The 25627-nt window shown below is 40.9% G+C and overlaps 1 protein-coding gene across 2 annotated transcripts in view; it reads right to left on the bottom strand.

Moving 5' to 3' along the window:
• Positions 1-857: 857 nt before the first annotated feature.
• The window catches only part of ARID5B (AT-rich interaction domain 5B), a 167506-nt gene continuing 142736 nt past the window's right edge, over positions 858-25627 (bottom strand). For both annotated transcript variants that reach the window (XM_006915600.3, XM_006915601.3), the window contains 3 exons: positions 23824-23921; positions 8109-8307; positions 858-4691 (listed from right to left, as the gene is read on the bottom strand). In XM_006915600.3, coding sequence (XP_006915662.1) covers positions 2538-4691; positions 8109-8307; positions 23824-23921 — 2451 coding nt within the window. In that variant the 3' untranslated portion in view covers positions 858-2537. The remainder of the gene's footprint in view (positions 4692-8108; positions 8308-23823; positions 23922-25627) is intronic.

The following is a 25627-nucleotide window of genomic DNA, read 5'->3' on the forward strand; positions in this document are numbered from 1 at the left end:
TACGGTCTAGCCCATGTCTGCTGCAGAAACACTGGAGTTTTCTTTTCTTCCATGTCCTCTGATTCTGTGACCATTCAATCTAGTGCAACTTTCTTATATCTGTCCTGGCTAGCATTTTGCCAGCTGGAATTGAGATGACAGACTGCCCCCGACCCCGCCCATCACCATTTTCCTTGAGAAACCGACTCATAGAAACCACATACGGTCTAGCCCATGTCTGCTGCAGAAACACTGGAGTTTTCTTTTCTTCCATGTCCTCTGATTCTGTGACCATTCAATCTAGTGCAACTTTCTTATATCTGTCCTGGCTAGCATTTTGCCAGCTGGAATTGAGATCTTCCCGCCCCCCCCACCTCCCCCGCCCCCCATCTTGTGCAATAGCAGGATAATCTGCACTCACACATTTATAATCTAAATTCTACTAGTCTATCTATGGTTCTATTAAATATATATATATTATTCCACAGGAAGGTAAATAATTAATTGAAGCAAATGGAACTCTTAACACTAGATCTCTACATTCTTTTGTTTCCACCTTTGGATATTAAGTATGTTACATTGAATATTTGGCTTCGTATCATGGAAACATTTCAGTACAAATGCACGGCATGCATGGCTTCGTTTAAGAGCCGCAGTTTCATTGTTTACCAGTTTTGATTATTTTGCAGTCGAGTTACCTATTTAGAAGTTGAAAATTGTCATCAATCTCCATAGAATTGAATTAAATATCTCAGAGGTAAAAGACTTGATTAACTATGGTTCTAATGTCTACTGGTAGTGTTGGGGGAGGGGAGGTTTGGCTGGGGAGTTCATCAAAGCAGTCTTATCAGCAGGGATGGGACTTCGAAAGAGAATCATTCTCTGTATTAATGGACTTTTAATACACTTAGAAAATGCATCCACCTTGATGTTACATCTCGGCAGCAAATGGAATAAAGTGGCAAGAATGACAATATACATTCTCCACATCTTTTGACTGCTTGAACAGCTTGACCGTTTCTTTCCAACAATAAATCAGAAAGCGGACTGTATTGCCAGGTGGTTACAAACATGATACCAACCACCGTATGTGCATGCGTACACATAAAACACAGCCCCATAAACCGAAAGAGGATGACTTTCTTTAGAAATGAGTAATCCAGTATGCCAATTATCCCCAAGGATGTGGCCTGGGAGGTTCTTCTTGAGAACAATAAGAAACCAACTTGATGAAGGCAACATGACTACCTATTACACGAAAGACCATGGCCCAGGGAAGGTATTTGGTTCACGGGCCTCCAGCTGCTCATTTTCTTCTGGATAGTCGAGCTCCATCCTCTTCCCAACCCCCTTTTCCCGGACTTTTTAAAGGGATCAGGGCCAACACCAATGTAAATCATTTTGGCTCCTGTTCTAATTTCTGAAATTCCTAAAATATCTGTGCAGCCCACAAGTATGTCCTCTAGACTCTGTTGTTATTCAGCAGCTTGCTGCCAGTGAGGTTTTTGTTTTTATGATTCCTCTGGTATGTAGGACAGTTTCACAGCCTAGATAAGGTAAGTACAATGCTTGATATTTTCACATAACCCAATACTTCAAAGCAAAGCATTTGGTCGGGTAAGCAGTGTATAAGCTCTTTCAACTATGCCATTTGTGAGGAACAAAGTCCATAAGTTGCGGATCTGCAAAGGAACGTTCTTTGCACTACTGTGTGCTCAACTGTTTCTTTTTCATTTGTTCCACTAGAATCAGTTGCTTCAATTTGTAAACAATAACTTTACCACCCAAAGCTGCTCAAAATGATAAGATGTGGAAAAAATTACAAACACACATCAACAACTAGGACAGTCAGTCAGCCTTTAAAACAAAACAAAACAAAATCAAACAAAACGGAACAAAAAAGACCTACAAACAAAAGCGATACTGTTTAATTAAAAAAAAAAAAAAAAGACGAGAGGAACTGGGAGAGAATGGAACTACCTGTATATAAATTAGGTGAGCAAACAGTGATACGAGTAGTTTTAAGAAGCAAATATATACAGTCAATTTAACAGTGTTTACTTCTCTGGATTGTTTAATAGTGTCAAACGAAAGATCTATTGAAGTTTCACTATACATTGCATTGATTGAACCTTGGAGAGTTTTATGAAAACAGGGGCATCCCTTGGCATATGCTTGCCAGTCTTCCTTGCCCCTTCCTTTGAAATGCCTGCCCCTTTTTTGCCCAGATTGTTTCCTGACCATCGGAACTCAGACGGGGTCCTCCAAGTTCTTCCTAGAGACACATAAATCCCTTCACAAGACTCCCGTGCAAAGTGAACGATCTGGGGTACAAGGGCATCCGTGTTGGAAGGGGCTCAAGACTGACCAGCCAAGGCTGGTGTCGTCCCAGAAAAATCAGGTGTGTTCACCTCCTCTCTTGGCCCCTTTGGCTGGAACTGATCTTACCCCCAGACTAGAAGAAATGCTGACTTGTAATTCTTCTACAAGCCATCTCTCCCAGGGTAAGGACTGAAGCTCTGTTAGCCACGCCGCATGGATGCTGGGCAGAGCTGGGCTTACAGTTTTGTGCTGGGGTGTACGGATGACAGCTGAGAAGATGGAAAGGCAGCTTGAGGATTTATAGCAGCTAAAGGGTAAATGCTGTTGTGCAAAAGGTCCCCATATGAACTTCCTACAGGTGTGGCTGCAGCCAAGTGTCTGTACAGCTGCTGAGAATTTGTCGGTGATGTAAAAATTCCTCTCTGCATCACAAGCGAGTGGAAAGCCAGGGGCTGCATGAGTGGAGAAAGCACGGTCTGGTTTTTCAAGTACTGTAGAGAATGAGAATATCCCGCTGGGAGCCTGGAGTTGAGGCCCGAGTTACACAGGCTCCCAGAATACAAACCTGGGAAGATAGGGGAGGAGAGGGGGTGCTTGTGGCCTTCCACCGTGCCCCCAGAATGCCCACCGTGCGCTGCCTTGCTGCCTTCGCTCTCCTGCTCACAGGCCTTCTCCTTCCCAGAGATCTCCTTGGAGGAGTCCAGGGGAGACACTGCCCGGGCCTTTTTCCCAGCAATCACGAGGTCCAAATCCTCCAGGCTGCGCTTTATCGGCCGCGCCGCACCAATGTTTTGAGGACTCATTTTCCGGTGCAGGATAGGGTGGACCATGCCTTCCATCTTCCTGAAATTCTCCAGTCTCACATGGTGAGGTTTTCCTGATCTTGAGAGCGCTTCAGGGTATTTTTTAGGAGCCGACATGGTCATGGGCGATACGCGACAGGCTTTGGGGTGACAGTCTCGACTCTGGTTGTTTATGACCTGGAACTGGGAGACGCCTTTGCTCTCCTGGGGCGCAGCGGTCGCGTGGGCGAGGCCGAGGACCTTGCCGGTGGGTTTGTGCGGATTCTTGGGAAGGCTCAGATCCGTTGGCTGGTCATCCGTGGTGGCTTCTGCTGCAGTTGATTTTTTGTCTTGCAGATGTAGAGAGGTGAGATAATTTACGTGAAGCTTCTCTTGGTGTTTGTGGGAAGAAAAAGAACTGTTTTCCGACTCCCGGTACACGTCCCTGCAAGGGTACTTGGACGTCTGCTCATTATGAAGATGATGTTCAGTGTGTCTGTAGAGGCTGTGGAGATGCGGAGACGAGTAGAAATCAGCCAGGAAGCTGGGCATGTGGGAGTGGGGGAGGGCTCTTTTCTCTAAGAGTTTTTCCTTGCCCTCCTGAATTTCTTGCTTCAGGACATAGGAATCAGCAAGGGGGCTGAGGTGATGCTTGGAGAAGCTGCAGCGGTGGGGATCCGATCGATTCAGTTTGTCATGCTTAAAAATGTCATTGATGCTCTTTCTGTCTTCCGAGGGCTTGCTTCTGAAACTCTGCACGTGCTGGATCACCGATGGCCGGCTGACCGCCATGTGGTCGGCGCTTTGGCCGTGGTGGGCCTGGGAGAAACCCGAGCACAGGTCATCCCTCGCAATCAGTTTCTTTTTGCTGATCAAAGGTGGTGGGGAGCCGTAGGGGTAGCTGCTGGAGAGGCTGGCCCCACTCACTTGTGACAAAAGTTTTTTCTTGGCCAGTGGGGACATGATGCCTGGGTTGCCCCTTGAGTAGAGCAGAGGGGTGTAATTGAGTCCATGGTTCTCATTCATGGGCCCGGTCAGGTCTTTGTCTTTGAACATGTCAAATGACTGGACCACAAGGACCTTTGGGGTCTGCTTTAGTGCATTGTGGATGTCATCGCTGCCGAGCTGATCCACCTTCACGGTGCAGTTGGCGATGTAATCTGCCATCGCGGGCACTTTGTCATCCTCCATCTCGCTCTGGTTTGACAGTGGCGGCTGCGTGTTGGGGAAGCCGGGGAAGGATGTGTCTTGGAGTTCATTTTCAGGGCTCTCTGTAAAACAGCAGGGCTTGGGGTCTTGTTTCGCGTCCACCAGAACACTGGGAGAGGTGAGAGACTGTTTGCCAGCCCCTGGATCCCTTTCAGGGGCCAGAGGAGCACTAGGGAGTGGAGGAGCAGGGCCCTTCTCTCCTGCCTCCTCTGCCACCTTCTCACTGTTGGTACCTTGATCTGTTTTGTTGTCTCTTTCTGGGTCTGCTGTGGACACTAGGGGCCTCGCTGCAAAATCCTGGTACCCTTCCATTTTTTTCTTCATGTCTGCTGCTGGGAGAGGCTCAGTGATGCTTTTCTGGTTTAAAATCTCTTGTTCCTTCTCTTGCTCTGGTGAAACCTGATAAAATATTGCAAAAGACATTAAGGAGGAAGCCAAATGCATTGACACATTTTTCTATGAAATAAAATATCACATACAGCAGTTTTTCTTGAAAATAGGTTTGTCAATTAGCTCATGGAGGTTCTGTAAAGCTTTATCACTCCCCAATCATGGTTCTAAACAAAGAAATCTAAATTACAGAAACATTAGGGGAAATATGCATATTCACTTAGTCCCTTATGAGACACCTATCAAAATATCAAAGTGTTATATACTGACAGTATACAATCATATCACTCCTTGATTCTAATATATAGTTTAATTCTGAGGTTGTCTTCTTGTCAAATCAGTCAATTATCCAAATGGGTTTTAAATTACATGTTGTGCTTTATGGCACTTTGGAGAAAGATTTTTTTTAAAGTATCTCTTTCAAAAATCCAACCAATCCAATGTCAACAACAAACAACGATTTCAATATAACTTCTTGCCTTCCTTTGAGAGAGCAAATCCTGTCCTAAGGTGTCTAATATGATGCATAAAATTAGCGATGCTTAAGTGTTAGTAATTTCTACTTAGTGTCATATGACATGCAGATAAAGCTAAAAACATTGAAAATTTATGCAGCTGCAACATCAGCCTGTCTACCTGAGAAACCAAAGGACTCTTAAGTCCTTCTAGGCTGCAACAAACTACATTTCTATTAAAGCTAAAAATGAAGTTGTCAAAATCCAGGCAGTGAGTGCCACCACAAATACAGCTTTTCTGTTCATTGAAATAAATTGTAGTCAATGAGATGGATGCTCTTTATGCGTCCCTATTGACAGAAGTTGTGGGCACAATTCGACCTATTCATTGCATTATGTAGCTGTGCAAACTTTGACCTCAGAAGGCCATTTTAACTTTCCATCTGTGCCCCAGCTGACAGACAAGCTCTTTCAAAACTTCTGTCATTCTGCCCCGACATATCTTAGTGGAGAACAGTTCCAAAACAGTTGTATTGAATCGATCCTTTTCCCCCTCATCCCTTGAATGTTATTCTTCTTTGTTAAGAAGTGTCGACTACATTAGCATCTTTGGGTAAGACTGAGGATGCTGGTGTAAGGATACATAAGAAAAAAATTTTTAAGGAATCATACCCATTTCATAGATATTTCTCCTTAAATCCAATTAAATATATATATATATTCCTGTTTTTTAGGGATGTGTTATTATACCTAAGAGCTTTGGCTTATTATCTTTCTTTTTTTTTTTTGCACTAATAGCTGCCTTTTCCAGTAAAAAGATCATTGCTTGTTCTACATTAACAATCATCATTGGTCTCCTGAGCTTATACATTACATGAAAGTATAGAAAAATAAGTACAGCAAGGGAAAAAGGCAAACTGCATTTAAATGTTAGTTTCTGATGGGGCTGTAGTTTGTAGTGGGGCCATAAGGGACACTCGGTTTCTATGACTTAGGCCTTCAGTTACATGGAGATCTATGCGTTTAGTTGTAAAAAAGGTTTTAGGAGGTCTTTGAAAGCTAGGCACAAACAGGTGAAAGATCCCTTTTCTAGGATGGCATTTTATGATCTGCCTTAGTATGTCACGTGGTATCTTCCCACTATGCAACTTTCAATCCAATTACCTGAAGATAGTGGGTTTGACTAGGCAGGCTTTTTATAAGCCCTCCTATCTCCACTGAGTTCACGGCTTCATATCGAAAGCATCAAAAATTATAAACAACAAAAACAACGACAACAATAAAACCCAAGCCCAAAACTCCAAACATATAATCAATGAGAAGAAATATACCTGGTCAATTACATGGGTCTATGTTGGAGATTGGAGAAAATTCTTACAATAAGGTCAACCTCAGAGAGGGTCTGAGACTCCAGGTCATTTAGATAATCCCATCAGGATAACCTTTGTCACTCAAGACACTGCAGAGAACTTTTGGCACCTATAGGAAACAGGGAGCCTCTATAGGAAACAGGGAGCCTTAAGGCTTTACGGGTTTCTATGGACTGCAGGAGGTCAGGCTCTACTCCTGACCACGGTCATTTTCCTAAGCCCATGGGCTCAGTGCGCGGGCTAAGGATTCCTTCCACAACTAACAAACCAACCGTTTCAAACTTCATCCCCGAAGTGGAGCCATTCAAAGGTCAGCTGGCCTCTTGGTCCTCAGTTTATCCCCTGGTGCTTTGGCAATGCTGTACATATGGTATCTAATAGAACTCACTGATCCAAAACCCTATAATAAATCACCAGGCCAACAGGATAAAGGAAGAATGGAATGTAAGCTTTAACTTGGAATTTCCTTGCTTTTGGCCATTTATGTAGCAAGCTTGCAGATGTTTAGAAATCTCTGCACCACCCCACCCCCTTTTTAATTACTAGAGCTTAAAATAATTGTAAAAACTAAATAAAAACAAAAATAAATTTCTTCTTAGTATTAATACTATCTTCTTACATGGGATTCAGTTGGGTAAGTTGAATCTTAGTTAGGAGGCTGTTGTGTGTTGTGTGTGTGCATGTTTTAAACCAGTGTTTAATTAGGGAGTCTCTATGTGTTCATTATAAAACTGATTTTTAGGGGGTGTTTAATATCAGCAACAAAATTCCCTCTGGGGTTGAATCCTAGAACATGCTGTCTCCAAATGTGGCTGCTGAGGGTTTTTTTTTGTTTGTTTTTTTTTTAATGGGCAGCAGGGCTTTTATTATTCATGTTGAAACAGAGCCCAGATCAGCCTCCATGACTGGCTCTATGCTGACAGTAATGGCTTCTACCGAAGAACTGTTGGGGACTGCCAGTAGCTGGGGCTTGTTTTAAAAGGTTCAGAAACTACCTGTTAACATAAGAGATAATAATGGTTTCAGAGGAATCATTTCAAAATTTCCCCATAAATAATATGTACTTAAGATGTTTCTAAATTGGTCTCAACCAAAGGCTGCTGCACAGAGGTCAATTACAGGAGGCAAACAAGTCTCTAAAGTTTTCAGGACAGTCCTGCAAACATATAGCACATCAGTTTCACCATTCCTCCCTGCTAGGTCCCACAAAGCGTGTTTTAAAGTCACACCACCTCCTCAGATAGACTGGTTGTGAAACGGCAGAGAAGCCACATCTTTCAAACTGGAGTCCCTTGGCTTGACACAGCTGAAGCTCTAGCTCCTTTTATCTCAAAGCCATCATTCGCTACCAGTTTTCTACAAGACGGTCACATCTTTCTGGATCCTGTTCTTGGCCTATCCCACTCAATACCACGCACTGCCTTTCAGCTACTGAGAAAACTGAAAGGTCCACTATTTGGGGAACTGTGAAGTTGAGGTGATTTGATTTCATCATTTAGTGCTGCAGCTGTGCAGGGACCCAGCTGTGGGTACAGGGCTCCAGGAGACCCCCAGGCAGGGCTCATCTCACAGAGGTATTTCTGTGGAGGAGAGCAACTCACCTCGGATGCATCCTGGGACTTCAGGGCATTCTCTTTTTCTTTCTTGCTCTTAGAGATTTCATGTTTGACGCGTTTGGTTCCTGATACTTTTGTTTTATTCTCATTTTCCTGTGAACTGTTCTCCTGTTTCCGAGGTTTGATTGGAGGCAGGGGCTTATCTTCCTCTCCTTTAATGAATCTTTCATATGGCAGGATCAATCTGAAAAGATATCAGGAGAGATGATCAATCAGGGAAGGTAATTCCATTAGCATTGATGTTATGGGTTTATTTTCTTTTCTCAGTACAAGCAATTTATTGAATAACTGCATCTCCAGTGACGCTAATGCTTTTCTAGAAACTTACTCCACAATTTCATGATCTACTTCCCTGGCTAAAACCAGAACCTGGTGACTTACATTCTGCTTTGCAAGACCTCTTTCTGGTTTTGTGAATCTACACACCACGGATACTAATAGAAGCATCCAAGGTTACATTATCATCACTGCCCGTGGAACCTGGCTAAGTGCCAACCACAACATCACAACAATGAGAGCAACAATAATGATAGCTGCCGTTCATTTATCATTCTGCCAACAGCTTTTTTTTGAGCACCTCCTGAGTGCCAGGCAGTGTTCTGGGCACTGAGATACAGCAGCAAACAAAAGATTCAAAGCTCCTGACCTCATGAGGCTTATATTCTAGTAGGTAGTAGTATTTGCCAAGTAATATCCTAGGTGCATAATACGAATTATTTCGTGTAATCTCTACAACATCCCTATGGAGCAAATTACCATATTATTTATTATAATCATACCATATGGAATGATAATAATAATTCCTATTATTATTAACTGATGAGACAATTGAAGCCCAAAAAGGTTAATTAATTTGCCTAACAGTCACATCATGTGACAGAGGTGGAATTTGAACAGAGTTCTGCCCATCTCCACAGTTTATATTTTCATTCATATCAAAATATAGACCAACCACTTAAGATAAAGAGCTTAACGAGAGGCAAGCACAGTGGCTGAGAGACAGCTGTCTTATCCAGCAGCTCAGAGGTGACTCTGGCATGAGGAGCTCTGTTTTGGGGTACCAAGTCAAAGAGAGCCCCTGTGAGAAGGAAAGCAGACAGACCACTCCAGCCACAAAAATCAGAGGGCTGAAAAATTCAAGCATTTTAATTACACAACTTTTTAAACAAAGTACATAAAATTGCTCTAAAAAGAGAACATCAAACAGCTCTAGTTTTAATCTGTTTCCCCTTTGCGACGTAGCTCTTGATCTGAAAGGGAAAAATAGCTGATGTAATTAAAAGGGATGGATTGCATTACATTCTCAGTTTCAACTTCAGTGATTAAAGTTTTTATAATGCATTTGGTATGATTAATGACTCACTGTGGGATTAATACAAGACTCAGCCTTAAAAGTATGAACTTTAATACAGCAAACATAATTTGTTTTAAATAAGACAAGTTGACTCAATGAAGAAAATGTACTTGGCATATAAACAACATAAATCTGTTCAAATATCGGGAACTCTAATTATTTTTAAACTAAAACTCCCAGGCAGAAACTTCTTTGGTTTGGATATTTGTTGCAATCCTGAAGCTGATTTGTAACTATGCAATTTGGATCTCAACAACATACAAAACTGTTCAGGTTTGCGAGTACAGACATGGGACATTTGTGATCATACTATTTCACTCTTTAATAAAATACCAAGTAAATGATGAGAAAATCAAATCCCAATTTATAGCATTTTAGGAACAAAATTCATTTACTGAGCATGCTCGGACAAGGTATGTGCAAGGAGGCGTGAATAATAGTTTCGAGCCCTACATCTGGCAGTGGGCCAGCCATGAAGATCAACACAGCCCATGGGGAATAGTTATCTTCAGATCCCATTACAAACTGAGTTTAAACATGTTACAGCTGCTAAAACTGGAAACTGTTCTCTCCATGTAGACTTACTAAAATAATATATGGCTGCCAAATACCTGCTTCCCACTGTAATATTACAGTTAATGTTTATATAATAAAAAGCATAACTAAGCAGAAGAGAGAAAAAAGCAATCTTGTTCATACTTGAATTTATTTGTCTCATCTGTAAAGTCCCCAACATTCTCCCCAATTCCTTTTATCTGAGTGGTTCCGCCAGGGACTTTATCCCCTTCAACACTGGCAGGTTGGGGAATTTTACCCAGGAGGGAAATGCAATGAATATTATAAATTTAAAAAAATATTTTAAATTGACTTCAGTGAAAACATATTTTTTTGTTGGGGCAGATAGGTTTGTTTTACTTTTGTTTGGTTGCCATGGGAATCCAAGGAGCACTGAAGTCTGGATATTCCAATGGTTACCACTCTTCCCTCCAACTCCATTCTCTACTTGAGATGGTGACACCATGAGACACCCTCTTTGCTAAGAAGGATGACAGAATTACCTCTGAAGGGGGGTGAGAGGAAGGAGAGAATTGGGTGGGAGAGACACCCAAAGTGAGCCCCAGAGGAGCCTTTACCTCAGGTTCTGACAGTCCTGGGCCAATCTAGCTCTCTAGATGGGTGCTAAGGAGACTTTTAATTTCCTTATACGATTTTGCAGGTTCAAGAGGCAGGGCAACATTTCCATTTCATTTCTTTTCTTTCTTTTTTTTCCACCCTTTACTCAACTCAGCAGCTGGCTGGCCGACAGCAGTAAAAAATACATTTCACTTTGCTGGTCAAAGGCCTAAAGCCAGAAGCAGGAAATCTGGAATTAAATGTTTCTTGTATCTGGAAAGAGGCATGACTAAGGTAAAACTGAATCCAAACACAAGTCCTGCTTGTTCAAGGCTTCCAGAGGGAGGGAGGGAGGGAGGGAGGGGAGGGGAAGAGGAAAGAGAGAGAGAAAGACAGAGAGAGAGAGAGAGAGAGAGAGAGAGAGAGAGAGAGAGAGAGTGTAAAGGTCAACTGAGTGGTTTTTTTTCCATTCTAAATCACTGAAAGATAATTATAGTGGCTCAGGGAAAAAAGCCTCCTAAAATAAAACAAAAAAGGCAGCAGCTGAAAGGAAACAAGTAGAAATATAACCAACTAAGCCCTTGAAGAATGGCACGGACTTGCATGGCACCCAAACAATTGCTGTTCATATAGTGATTTCTGTTAGGTGCGATTTTCACTGAATGTTTTTTCAGTTATCCTGTCATGGTACAATACAATTATCCCACAGGATATGATCGTATCATTTGATTATTAGAAGTTTTTATAGTACAAGAGGACGAAATTATTATAGGTTTCTGAACATTTAAAACATTTAATGTACATGTGACAGCTTTGAAAACAGGTTAGCCAAAGAAGGTCAGCATTGCCCAGTGCAAGAAGCTGAGTAGGTTTGTACTGTACAAAGAATTTAGTATAACACAAAATGCCTGTGCCTTGCGGATGATTATTCCTCAAATATTTGTAGTACAACAAAGATTTAATCAGTTTCTAAACTGCACAGATAAAAGCAAAAATGCAGCCCGGTCCCCAAGAACTCATTACACAGGAGAAATATTTTCAAAGGACTGCAACTCTAAGAATACGGGTTGGGCTTTAGGTGGGTGGAAGTAATGGGGAAAAGAAGCAATATGTTCATTAGAAAATCCAGCGAGATCCTCCTGCCACCCCCCATACCCCCCCCCATCTACATCTAGTCCTGGGATTGAAAGCTGGGCAGATAAATGGGTCTTTATTATTACCCAGATTTCACATTTCAGATTAGTAAAATGCTTATTTATGATGCTGTTAATGGATCTGAAATAGGTAAGCCATTATGTATTAAAAAATAACATCTTTCCATAGGCATAAGATTTGTAGCAGCATGAGTTTTTTTTCCCTAGGAATAATACAAGAATAACATTTTCCACCCCAAAGCAGAAACAGTAGGGGAGCCTTTTGCTATCACGGAGATTCTTATTAAATTCAGTCACTGTGAAAAGAAAGATTTTTTTTCTCCTTTTTCTTCTTCTTTTTTAAAAAATAAAGATGACTTAAAATCAACCCAAATTAAAATTAACAAACCAATGGCATTATAACCTTGATTTATTAGCATCTGAGCCACTAAATTACCATCATACAAGAAATTGCTGGTTTGAAAAGATTTCAGCTTTGTTAAATCTCAAGTTAAATAATGGTGCTCAGTGTACTAGGTTTTTAGATCTGCCTCATCTGATATTATGAAAAATTCAATACATTTCTCTACAGCAGAAGTCAGGGGTCAGCAAATCTATTACTGTAATGTAAGTAATCTGGCAACCTGCCAACTCTTTCTCTCTTTTATTATTTTTTTAAACACCAAGGCAGATAATTTTATATTTACAAATTCTAAAATCCTCCAGGGCCTTCGCTCTCCTTCTCAACAAAAAGCAGCAGCCTCACGTTTGAGAAATGTATACTGCACGTGTCCTCATCATTTGCATTTCATACAAAAGAAGAAAAGACCCTTCATCTTTATTAGGCAAAATTCCCCTCCCCTCCCCATGGGCAGAGGAAGAATAATGTCAAATCTCATCTGAGCGAGTAACCACTAATGTCTTCTGTATTGATTAATGTTTGCATGGAATGACTGAACTTTTGGGCCCAAACATTTAGCAAACAGTGCTTAAGAGGAGGAATGAGAATCCATCTATTTTTAGAGCTCTGAAAAATGATATTATAATAATGTCTGGAACTGATTCAATCTGGAAAGTTGGGGAAAGAAGTGGGAAACCTTTACGGTTGTATTTGACCCTCGCCCTCATTACTTCATAGGTACTTTTATGGTATCGAACCAGTGAAAAATTCTTAGCCTCAAGATCTGCTGGTGCCCTGGGAACAGAATATTTTAGGGGCAGAGGGAAATAAAGGTGGTGTGCATGTCAAGGCAAAAATGCTACTATTCTTATACTATTAGGTATTTTTGTGGCAGTAGAAAAGAAATGACATATTGGTTCCTCTGGGGCTTCGGACCTGATCTGATCCCAAATGGAGTCATTACATCTTCAAGTTGATTCTGGGGTTGATAAATTCTAAAGCTTGGCTAGACATTTCCCTTCTGAGCCAGAAATTGAAAACATAACTTCACTGTGAAGTGTGGGAAGCAATCTTTCACCAAATATAAAGCCAATAAAAGGTATATTTTTCTTTTTTGAAGATGAAGTCCACACATTTGTTAAGGTTCCAAGAAGTATAGAGAGTTTCTAATCACACATACTGTTCCCCTCTCAGTGTTCCAGACCATGACTCTCAAAATGGCAGAAGAGCATTTGGGCAGTAGATTCCAAAACCAAAGTCAGATACACAAATGTGCTATGTCAATGTGCAGAGAAGTGGGAATGTTCCCTTGGTGGGCGCAATACTCGTTAAGTACAACAGCAACTGTGCTGCTTTGGTCCTGCTCTTTTAAAAGCCAAGCTCCATCTGAGAAAAATGTGGGCTCCGGATACAGATCCCCTCCGTTTCATGGTGTGAGTTTCAGTACGACAGAAAAAAAACAGTGTGCAGCGTGAGGAGCAAAATATCGGTAACCACGAGAGCTGAGAAAGAGGCCTCTGATGTCACCTTCCAACAGACAAAGATGTGAACTGAAAGCTTTGAGTACCAAAACATGGAGGGAGGTGTCAGGCTGACATGCAGGCCATGGAGAAGAAGCCTATGGCAAGACCCATCTAAACCAAGAAAATGGCGGGAGAGTGCAACGTGGATTCTACGTACAAGGCTTAGCTCGCCCGTGAGCTACCAAGGGTAAACTGTACCAAGCTTTTTAAAAAGGAAGTAGCTATGAATAGCATCATTTGTATTCTATGCTAAGATACCTGAAAGGTATGTGGCCTGTTGTTATCAGTAACAAAACATGGATGCTTGTCTTCAGAAAAGCTCTTTTCTGGGAAAACGACCTGCTCACCGAGGGCTTTGTGACCTACTAAGGAGCAGCAGAAGATGAACAAGAAAACTTTTTGAAGGTGCTAGTTTCATTTGGCCCTGGAAGTGGTGGGAGAGTTGTTTCTTAGCACCCGTGGAGAACTGACACCTTCTTCCATGGCCCTGGAGTGACTGTGACTCTAAGCAAAAGGAGGAAAGAAAAGTACATGGTGCCAGGACCCAGCAAGATGATGGCTTCACTCCCATAAAGATGTGTCAGTGTGAGAGGTGGCTCAAGGACAACAGGCCCTGAGCTGGAGTTGCATGGGCTGCAGAAGCCTGGATTACCAGTGAGGTGAGAGGTGGGGCTAGAGAAGCCTAAGATTGTTATTGAGTAGGAATTACAATATTAATAGCACCTGCCATATATTAAGTTCCTATTAATACCAGGTACTTTGTATGTCTTAACTTAAACCACTATATAAGAATAATACACAGGTACATTATCCTCATTTTATGGATGAGAAAACTGAGGTTCAAAGTAAAGTTGATTAAATGACTAGTCGAAGGTATACAGCTACCATGTGCCAAAATTTGAGTTCAAACACAGACCTGCCTGCCTCTGCTAGTTCAAGCTGCCTTCATCTCAGCAAGATAGCTGCGCATCTTTAAACACGGTTTGAGAAGCACCAACATAAGGAAGATACTGAAATGATCACCCTTGGGTTAACAGAATCTCGAGCTCCTAAGGAACTGTCTGAAGAATCAGAGCGAACATTCTCCTTTTCTCAGAGGCAACAGACCTACGTGGAAACAAAGGGTCAACCTCCTACAACAAAAGCAGCCCTATGGCTTGGGCACTGATCACACTAATGCTTTTATAATGTGCTACAACTCTCCAAAAGATAGCAACCCTAGTTGGATTAGGCCCAACTTGATGCTGGATGGTAAGAGAAAAATCAAGAACCGAATCCCCCATGAATTTCACCCTGTAACACTTAATCTTTCCAAGTCTGAGGTTCGGATAGTCTCCCCAGCTAGACTGAAAGCCCCTATGGGACTCTGCTTCTATGAAGCCTCCTTGACACTTATGAGAGTATCTAGATTGATGTTAGCCCATGTCTTTCAAATGAAGACCACACTGAAGAAAGTTTGACTGGATATAAGAAAGGCTGACTATGCCTCAGGGATTAACATACAGGCTCACAACGGAGAGCAGGGACTATAAACAGCACCCAGCCCTCCTCAGTGCCAGCCAGCCAAGATGGCAGCAATTCTTCTCACTGAGAAAACAATGACTAACTCGGAATCAAGTTGCATAAATCCATTTCAAGGACAGATGAACATTATTTCAAGAACAGTAGACAAATATAACTACGATATTTGCAATATGATGTGTACGCCACAAATTAAAGTAGGCAATGTCTATATGTAAAAACAAGCAACCAACCATTACATTTAAGTCTCGTGCCTGTGAGATACCATGGGTTCCAGAGCTTCTGAAATGTTCAATAATTCCCCCCAGCATTTATTATTTTGATCAAACTTTGTAATAACTTGTACAAAAACCAAAATGTTCCAAGAGGTTTTCAGTGGAAGAGTTAAGGATATATTTTAATGGTAAACAATTACATTCTTCTGTCATCTGATACTTTTTTCCCCCCTTTCTTTTTTGGAAACATGCTTTCTGAATTTTCAATAGTTCCTTTGTGAAGGCATCTGTTACTCACATAATTGAAAAGATGTTTGTGCAGTGGCATGCTTGAGAGTACAGTTATTTAATCTTAATGATAAAGCCCCGAGGACAGAAAATCATAAGTAGAAACCTCTTGTTATTTATCAAAAAGAAAAGAGGCTAAGACACCTAATCTATTCTCAAATTTAAATTCATGCTTGATGAAAACTATCAATAAAACACGGGACCTGCAAAGTTTCTTAAATACGATAGCTAGGTTCAAAGGGAAGTGGGGGTGGGGGAAGATAGAGTGAAAACAAAAATGAGACAATAAAAGAGCTTGACAAAGAAAAACTGCTGTTTGGCAGGCTTTTTTTTGGGTCAAACAAAGAACTTGCTGTAGTTTACAGGATGACATACACACTTGATTAGTTTGTGCCTGAGGGTGTTTTTACACTCAACTGTGTAAACTCTAACTTCTATTAATTACAACTTGCATTTAGAGGCAAATTTAAGAATTTTTAAATAGAGATTTTTCAAAGGCTGTTGTTTATTTTTTTTTAAACAGAAACCAGTTTTTCTACTCCAGGGCCTGGCTAGGGTTTTGTTTTCCTTTTTAAAAGTTTCTGGAAATATCCAGGCATTGGAAAGTTATCAGAGCATTTTAGGCATGCTGAGTGATACCGACGGAGGCTCCTGCTTATGAAATTACCTGACTGTTCTTTAGGGAAAAATTCTTTATAGATGATAAAAAGCTACTCCAGGCATAGGGTGCTTATACCCACCCACCCAACTCAGGTCCCTTGTAAGAACAAGCTTGGTGAGGTGTAGACAAAAGAGCAGCAGCACAGCCTTAGCCTTCTTAAGTCTCAGCACTTTGGGTTAGATTTCCTGGGCTGCTGGTTGTTGATAAGAGCCAGGAGGCCTTCTGCGGGTTTGGGGAAAGGTTCGAGATCAGAGTGCCTGGGTGGTAGTGTTGCAGAGGTGTTACCAACAGAGTCCCCACTGGCCAGAGCCCCCGTTACCAAGACAGTGTTTAGGAGGAAGATGCGAGTCCATAGACTGGTGAACACCACCATCGGTGAGGATGGGGCATGGCCAACCCACTGGACCTCAGGGCAAGAGAGTTCAAAGACACTGAGAGGATAAACTAAAATACCTGCCTCTGGTGTATCCAATTTAGAAATTCAGCCTTAGAACTTTCCTGATATCCCCTTCCACCACCTCATTCCCTATCTCTTCACACATTTCCTAGAGAAAACTGTTCTTTTTGTTTGGGTTTAATTTAAATCATTGGATTCCTAATTCTTGAGTCCCTGATATGATCACGATGCTGTGTGGGGTGCACTGGGGGTTCTCAAGGAAAGCAATCCTTGCCCTCAAAAATAGTTTCTCTATTGTTCTTGAATTCTACATCTGAATTATTTCAAGCATCATAGGATGATCAATCATAAGTTCTAACCTCTTTAAGATTCTAGATCCTTCAAATTCTAGATCCTCCTTGGCTCATTCCATCTGGCAATTCTCTCTTTTTGATCCATGTTGAACTTATTATTTGCATTTATTACTTACTTACCTCTAAGGTTTTTAGAGCCTTATCTATTTAACTTCTTTTCACGTAGGTATGGAGTATGAGTCGGATCATATGATAAGTTAGCTAAGCCAAGGATCACAGCACGTCCCAATTCTAATGCATTGGTAATAGTGCTGGGGGTGCCATATTGGGGAGAATTCTGAGGGTCACAGGAAGCAGCATCATGTTCCCTTAGTGATCTCTGTTGTGAATGTGGTAGCATGGGCACCTGCTCCTTGTTTGCCAGTCTTATGCTAAATTCTTTGGTTCATATGTTTTCATTATTCTCGAAAGTGTTTTGCACATGGCAGATGTTCAAAAACACTACTGGGTCTTAAGGGCAGCAGCAAAGGAAAAAGGCAACCATGCAAATGGCAAATCTATCCTGCCCAAGAAGCTGGCCACCAGAGAGGGCTTCCTACCAATTTCAAATGTAATCTTAAGCTACAGTGATAGACTGACACTGCCTACATCCCCAAAAGTACTATATGCCACATCTGGACTAGCTTCGGGTATTCTGAGTGACACAAATTGAAGGCATCTACACGAGAGCAAGCCAAGCTGGGGAAGGTCTGTAAATCCTTCTCTGAGGCTTGACTGAATGGAACAAGAAAACTTGAATTGAGAGCAGAGCCTTGCCAAGCACATGGTGGCACATCACCTGGGAAAGGGAGCACGGGAACGAGGCAGCCCTAAAAGGCATGCCGAGGTCCATGGAAAGCCACAGAAGGTGCTTAGCTCAGCATGTGAGAGTGTTTAGATGAAGAGTGCTTTCAACAGTGACGCTACTTCCTTGTCCTCTCAACTGCAGGGCACTTAAGCAGAGACTGGATTAGCCTCATGCCAAAGATAGTTTGGTCCTCATGGAACTTGGCAGCCTGTTGGATACATTTTGCCCATGGGCATGTTTAGTTTAGCTTATGGTATATAAACTCTTTTCAGAAATATTGGAGCCAATATTTGTAAGTCAGGTGATTTTACCTGATATTTATTCACGAGATAATAAAAATTATCTCGAAAATGAGGAAGAAGGTCTGGAAGCACAGAGACTGTGTCCGCCTAAGGCTGATTCCACTGGGCCTCCCTGCCCGGGGCTGTGTGTGCCAGTTTCCAACTTTCCCACCCGACCACCTGCACTACCTATGCTACCTGCCTCCATAAACATTTGAGTTTGTGACCACTGGTGCAGGGCAGTGCTTCTCCAATGACCTATAGTGAAGGTTTAGTTTTCTAAATGTCTCATCTGTTGCCTACTGATACTTTTGTAAAACACCATAAAAGTAAATTACTAGAAAAGGCAAAATTAAAAAAGGCATACAAAATACAAGCTCTAATTTTCTATTAGATTTGAAAGACATAAAATTGCTCTGGCAGATTGCTATGTAAGTGTATCAATGCTTATTTGCAATTGCTGTGCTTGCCTCATCACGGCCTAGTAGCAAACAGTTCACAGGTGGATTAGAAAACATCTCTGAGTAACACTGGTCTAGAATATCGCCAATAGATCTCTCGAATCTAAAATGCTGCAATCCTGCCCGTGACTTTCTGAATCCTGTATTGATTAACTTCAAGGGCGTCAAAATGAGCAAGAATATACCAATGTCCTGGACATGAACAGACACAGGCAGGACTGTAATGCACCTTAATTTCCCTTGGCCTTTTCCCACAATATAATTAGCTGAGTTCCTTAGAACCTGATATATTTTTGGCATTTACCTTTAAGCGCACACTTATCTTACTTAAAACATGAACCTCCCACACCCTGCCTTCCACCTTCAGAGAAAAAAGGCCGAAGCTCCAGCTGACTGTCATTCGGGTTCTGCCCAAATGCATCTGGCTTGGGTACAGCTCACCCCAAGTCACTGCAAAGGAAGCCGTCTCAGCCAGGCGGCATGACAGTCTTGCCCGAGGAATGCTTACAGGAAAATCAAAAGGTTAGAACCTGAAATTGGGCATGGAGTCTTCAAGAAGATGCAGCGTAATTGCTCATTTCCCCCACAAACAAATACATTTGTTTAAAATTTTGATTTTCTAAATACTCAGGAAAGCACATCATAAAGTACATTTGCCTTAATGCTCCCTTTTCAATCCCTAATAACAACTTCATGTGTTCCACAGAAACAGACCATGTAATTTATTCAGGAAAATCAAAACCAGTAATCTGGTATTCTGTGTAAGGATTTTTTCTCCCTGCATGTGCTTAAAAACATTTAAAAAGAAAACAAATATGCATGTGAAAACAAAGCCTTTAAAGTGAATTACTATTCCAGAAAAATCGAACTAAGGAAATTCCATAAAAGTTTCAATTTTCCTTTTCGTTCCTTTATTGATAAAAGAAAGCAGTTTGGGGCACCTTAAATAAGGAGATGGACAAGAAAGAAAATATTCCACTTAGAAGGGTCTTACCCAGGAGGCGGCGGGCATTTGTCTTTGCATTATAATCTACAGTAACATTATCTATAAATCCTGAGCAAGAAATGTCCAGAATAACCACACTTCATAAGCTTTTCTAAGTTTGAGACATCTACATAGCAACAGTCTCGCGATGGGGAAACATTAATGCTTTTTATATTGGTGATCATCTGTAACATGAGCAATTAAGTACAGTACTAATGGACTATGGCCAGGAGCCTGGTACTAATATTAAAAACTGACAGAGATGAATAGGTTTGGAAGCAAAACCAGGCTGACAAAGACATTTTTATGAAGTGCTTGGACCTATTTGATTTAAACCAATCAGAGGCAAGTTTAGACGAGTCAGGCCTTCAGCGACAATGATGCATTCACAGGCATTGTACCATTTCTGCTATGCCTTAAATAAAAACACCCATTGATTCTTTTTAACAACCCACACTTTCATTATTACACTCATTAATAAACCCAAAGTGCACAACTAATATACAAGTAACATTTACTGAGGAACTGGCTATTTTTTTCTTTTGGAAAATGAAAACATTTACGGGAAACATGAACCACACTGCATGAAAAATAAATCAGTGGATAATGCATAGCAGATCACTCATTTCTTCTTCGTTTTCTAGGGAAGCAAAGCTGGTGGTAGGGAAGTAGGAAAAGGACCAAGTTTCTATACTAGAGTGAAAAGAGTGAGAGACCAGATGAACCAGCAGCAGGGGTGGAGCTCCAAAGGCTCTGATCGTGTTTGGAAGGCTTTAAATAATTCCAAGCACTTCTCCAGATGGGATGTTTGCCACAACACCCTGACCCCTTCCAACTCCTTGAACCTTCTTGAAAACGGTGGCCCTTCACCAATCTAGTCATCTGTTTTTATGGTGTTAGCACAGCCTAGAACTAGCAAGAATGAATGAAATCTACCATAATCGCTAAGTATAGTTTTAGCCATGGTGTCTTGATCAAAGCAGAGCTCTTTCAAGTCCCTGGACAGATCAGAGTGTCCTCTGCCCTTCTCTCTGGCAGAATCATTAAAGTAAGGCATCTAGGGAAGTAGTTCCTAGACTTTTCTACCACCACAGCTCACAGGAGTTTGGGTGACTCCTTTGAAATCCTGAAAGGTTCAAATGAGTGAGAGTGGCGTTATTGTGAGTCTGATTTTCTAAAAAAACAAAAACAAAAACACAACAATCATCTGGAAAATTTGGCACTTAACCCTTATTAATTACTAACTATTCAGGATATCCCTGTATCTGATCATAACAACATTAGAGGGGCCTAACTGGCAAAAAGAAATGCCAAGGAAGGGTTGAGGACCTTTCTAATCACCTGGGGACAGCTGTGCTCTAACCTGGGCTTCAGGCTCTGCACAGGGGTTTCCATGTTTGGGGTCCCACTTGGCAGCTGGATTATTGTCTCTCGACTCCAAATCCACCTTCTGTGCTCCATTTGGCAACGCTGGGACTGGGTCCCTGCAAATTACATGTCTCTTTTTTGTCAGCCCCTTTTACTGTTGAGGTCCTGCAAATGGGGCCCTACCAGGCCAGGGAGGGCAGAAGGGACCTCTTTTTTTCTATTTTGCTTGCTGTTCATTTCAGTGCCAACCCAACAGTAACTTTGCAGCAGTAGTTGGTTCCAGCCTCTAGCTTCTTTCAATAATCCCAGAACAGTTTTGATGCATTTCCTCTGAGGTCTAGCACCAGGGAGCACTGCCTCCTAGGTCTGAGCCCAGCTCCACAAGGCTCCTCCTCTGAGCTCCTGGAATACCAGCATGGGCTGGGTGCCTTTCCCTGGGAGGGGGTCTGAACCCTAGCTCTGTGGGGCCCACTCTCTGAACTTCTGAGTGGCAATACCCTAACCTCTTTTCTCTATCCTTCCAGCCCTGGGAAAACTGTGGTTATTACCTCCAGAGTGATGTAGTGCTTCACACCAACACTTGTTTAAGCAACTCCAATAATTAGTTCTCTTTGTTGAATACCTAGGGTGGTTTCTGTTTTCTTTACTGGATTCTGACTGATACACGCTGACCAAACAAATTCGTAATTCAAATTCAAAGACATAGCTTTTTAAAAAATTTAATCCAATGGGAAACCAAACCTTTGTGAAATATCCATTCTACTCCTAAGAATGAGAGAAGAGAAATTAAAAAAAAAATCTTTAATAATGTTTCTTAGTTGCTAAAGTTTGAGGTATCTCTACTAGAATTTTTCAATTCGACTAATCAAAGGCACTTAGGATTCTGCTACTCCAGGAAGAGGTAAATCATGACACAAAGTACACAATCTTCAAAAGAATATATCTTGATATTTCATTTAAGATTGGGCGTTTTTTTTAATGTGCACAACTGCTTGAGTAAATGTAACATTCACACACACACACACACACACAATAGATCCAATCTTTTTCCCATCTCATCCTTATCTATTTGTTTTTTTGACCATGTAATGCTTTATAATATGTTTGATTAATATTTCATTCCTTAATTGAGTGAGCTAGCTAATAGCTGAGATAACTTCTTTTTCTAATTTTAATTGCTATCTGGTCCTTTAAGTTTGATGGTCAGGTGTTGGGAACATTTGTACATGGAGGTAAGAGGCTCACCGTCAGAATAGAAGCTATTTGAAAGTACAGTGTTTCTAATGAAAATGTTCTGATTAAAACCTTGAATCATAGGTCAAAAACAAGTTGATTATGGTACCTAGAACGCTATTTACAAAACACTTGCCTGAGATACCAGGCTATTTTGTACTAAGACTTCTGTAGTACACCTGTTATGTACAGTGTGAGAATGTGGGCTTTTGTATTAAATACTGAGAGCGGTAACACTCTCACTTAAGAAAATGATATACTATGTTGGCAACAATGCTATGAAGAGTAATAATTTGAATTCCTATTACCAATTTTTCAAAATCCTTCCGGATTATAACACTCTCAAGTAAGGCAATCTCTTGGGAATGCTTTGTGGGAATTTTTCATGAGGTACTAAACCCAACTCAGTTTACTATAATTATACCTACAAAAACATTCCACATTTCATTGAATAGGCTATACTAAAAGTGGCTCTATGTTAAATGCAATACAGATAAAAATATAGTTGAATTCAAAAGAAATATGACTAAGAGTTAGATGACATTATCTGAAGATGCATTTGTATGATCCAAAGGCAGGTGTTATGCTTCTGGGTTGAAGCTGGAATGGTAACTATGTGAAGAGCAACCATCAATTTATGTTGTGTTTTAGCTTTCAAACTAACAACGTAAGTGGCCTGTTTGTTCAGTTGACTGTGTCTTGCTTCATTCCATCCATGGCTGTTATTAAAACACACACACGCACACACACACACACACACACTCCTCTGCTTGGATCTCAAAGCTTGAATTTGAAACCGGGGAGCTGAGTTGGTCAACACTTCAGAAGGCAAATGCCATTGATAAGGAAGTTGGCGAGGCCTGAACAAATTAAGTTTGGGCTTGACGTGCTGAGCAAGGATAATGCATGACTTTGCTAACTGGTCTTCGGTGTTGTGGGTAACAGTCCTAATGCAAACAGGAAATATTCCTGTGGCAACAACCCTCATAGTAGTCTAATTTGGCATTACTTCTTGTCTGCATTATCATCACCTTCTGAAAGAAGCTGAATTTGTTAGAAAACTAAACCACACAGAGCTTGGCAAGAAAGGATTTCCTCGGTCAAAAGCATAGCCATAGGAGAAAAATACCAAGATGGGAAAAAACAACAAACCTTATCTGGGGGCCAATCTTCTTATTAAAGAAATGCTTACTTTGCAATGTTAATACTGTCAACATTAATGTATTTCAATGTTAGTACAGTTACATGGTAACTTTACAGTGATACTGCAGACCTATGTTTTCAGAATCTGAAAGTTCTCATAGTAAATGAACCCACAGTGAACATATTGAATAATCTTATGCTTGTGGGGAAAAAAAATGGTATTGTCAGGCAGGTGGTCACAGGATAAAAGCAAATTAAAAGACTATCTAATTTTAGCTCCGGTAACTAGAGAAAGCCACGTTCCCTAAAAATCACAAGGCTGGATGCAAAGTAAAATGCCAGAGGGATATTTTCTGTTTCCTAAAAGGTCCTTTAGACTTCCTTTGGTCTCTATCCTTGACCAGAAGCTTCTTCCAATTAACACACTTTCAATTAAGCAAGGACTTTCCAGAAAAGGTTTTTGTTTTATTTCATTTTGTTTTACCTTTCATAATGTCTGCGGGTACAAGTGGCAGCGCTGGTGCTCCCAGGATTACCGCCTAATTCATCGTAAATGTGTTTCCACTGACGGCGGGCTGTTATCTGAAAAAATGGCAATGGGAAATTCAATCTCGCATCACAAGAGATTCACGGTGCCAAGATTCAATACATATGCAACAGTCAGAAGAGAACAGTCTGTTCTGGAAACCCAGAAACAGAGAAGTCCAAGTGAGTATGTGGGGAGACTTATGGTTTTATAGTGAGATCTCACTTTCAGCGCTTTTCTTTACAATAAAAAATGGAATTCTGCTTTTGGCTCCATATTTTGTCACCCGTAGTGCATTTTCATCTAAGGTATCTCCCTGGATATTTATGTAGTTATTTGCCCCCCATGGTCCCAAACTCGTGCTCAGTTCCTTTATGTCATGCAATAAAACATCAAAAGAAAATAAGTTTTTGCTAAATATATCTTAGTACATCAATTTAAATGAATCAGGATTAACGTTGGTTGCTTGAGTAGTGTTGAAATGAGCGGCCAAGTGTACAGGCTAAAAGAGGGACTTTTCGCCAAGCATCTTTCTGTACCTTCTGATTTTTAAACTATGTGATGTATTGCCTACTTTAAAAAAAACTAAATAAAATTACGACAAAACTAATTAAACTAGTTATGGAATTTATAGTCATTTCAGGCTACATTTTTATGACAGCTTCTCTAACTACCAAAACAAAATCAAGATCTAAACCTGTATATGTCGCAAGCCATTTATTTTTATTCACTTAGGTCAGGAAAATGGAATATTGATCAAATCCTACAAAAAAGCTAACTTTGGAATCAAAGTTAAAAATGCAAGCTCTGTATATTATTGAGTTAGGTGAATAAAAGCAAACAGCTTGCAAAACGCTGAACGGCATACTATAGTCTTGTTTTATTTTTTTCTTTTATTTTTGAACATAAATTAAGATTTTACAAAATAACAGATGCACGATCTGGCAGATGATTAATTGGGGAAAACCCCATCATTTACTACATCTGAGCACAAGTCTAGTGTTTCCTCGCACTAGGAAGACAAATTAAGTTCTGAGGTCCCTGTGAACATTTCTAAATGGGACGGGAAGGCTCTGTTATTGGAATGTTCAGGGAGCAGGGAGCAGAGAATGGCAAAGGTACCAGTGGCATTTAATACAATCAGAACAGAAGGCTTCTTCTGAAAAATACCCACAGAGCTGCCAGTGGAGTTCACTTAGGGGCTAAAGGCAGCAATCTGAGGGGAAAAAAATCTCGATTTGTAACCAGGGGCTCTGAAATTGTAATCTAAGGAGCAGGGGAAGGGTGGTTAAATATTATAAAGTAAATGAAATGTTTCCATTTCCAATAAAAAGAACCCCTTCATTTCCATAAACCCTTCTCAACAGGCCCAAGTAGGACCTCGAGACAATGTGAATTCTGCACTGTTCAATTTCCCATGAAGCGTTCTTGAACCAATTTGTTTCAATAGTTCTCATTAGACAGAACCACCTCTTACATCTACCAGCAGGTGTAACTAAAAATAAAATCCTGCTTAATTTTCCCTTGGTTTCGATGATAATAAATGCTTTCAAGCCCCTTTCAAAACACTCAAAATACATATTTAGGTAATTATTTTATATTTAATTACAATCTCCCTCCAACTTTTTAAATAATACATTTTCAGGCTGATCTATACGAGGCCTGTGTATCAAGGAAGAAGAAACAGGTATCCCTTCCCAAGTGTCTACATCAATCCTCAAACCCCTTAGAATGCCGCGGCCCCTTGAAACAAAACCTCCAT

This window comes from Pteropus alecto, unplaced genomic scaffold (assembly GCF_000325575.1).
Source record: "Pteropus alecto unplaced genomic scaffold, ASM32557v1 scaffold155, whole genome shotgun sequence".
Classification (NCBI taxonomy): Eukaryota; Metazoa; Chordata; class Mammalia; order Chiroptera; family Pteropodidae; genus Pteropus; species Pteropus alecto.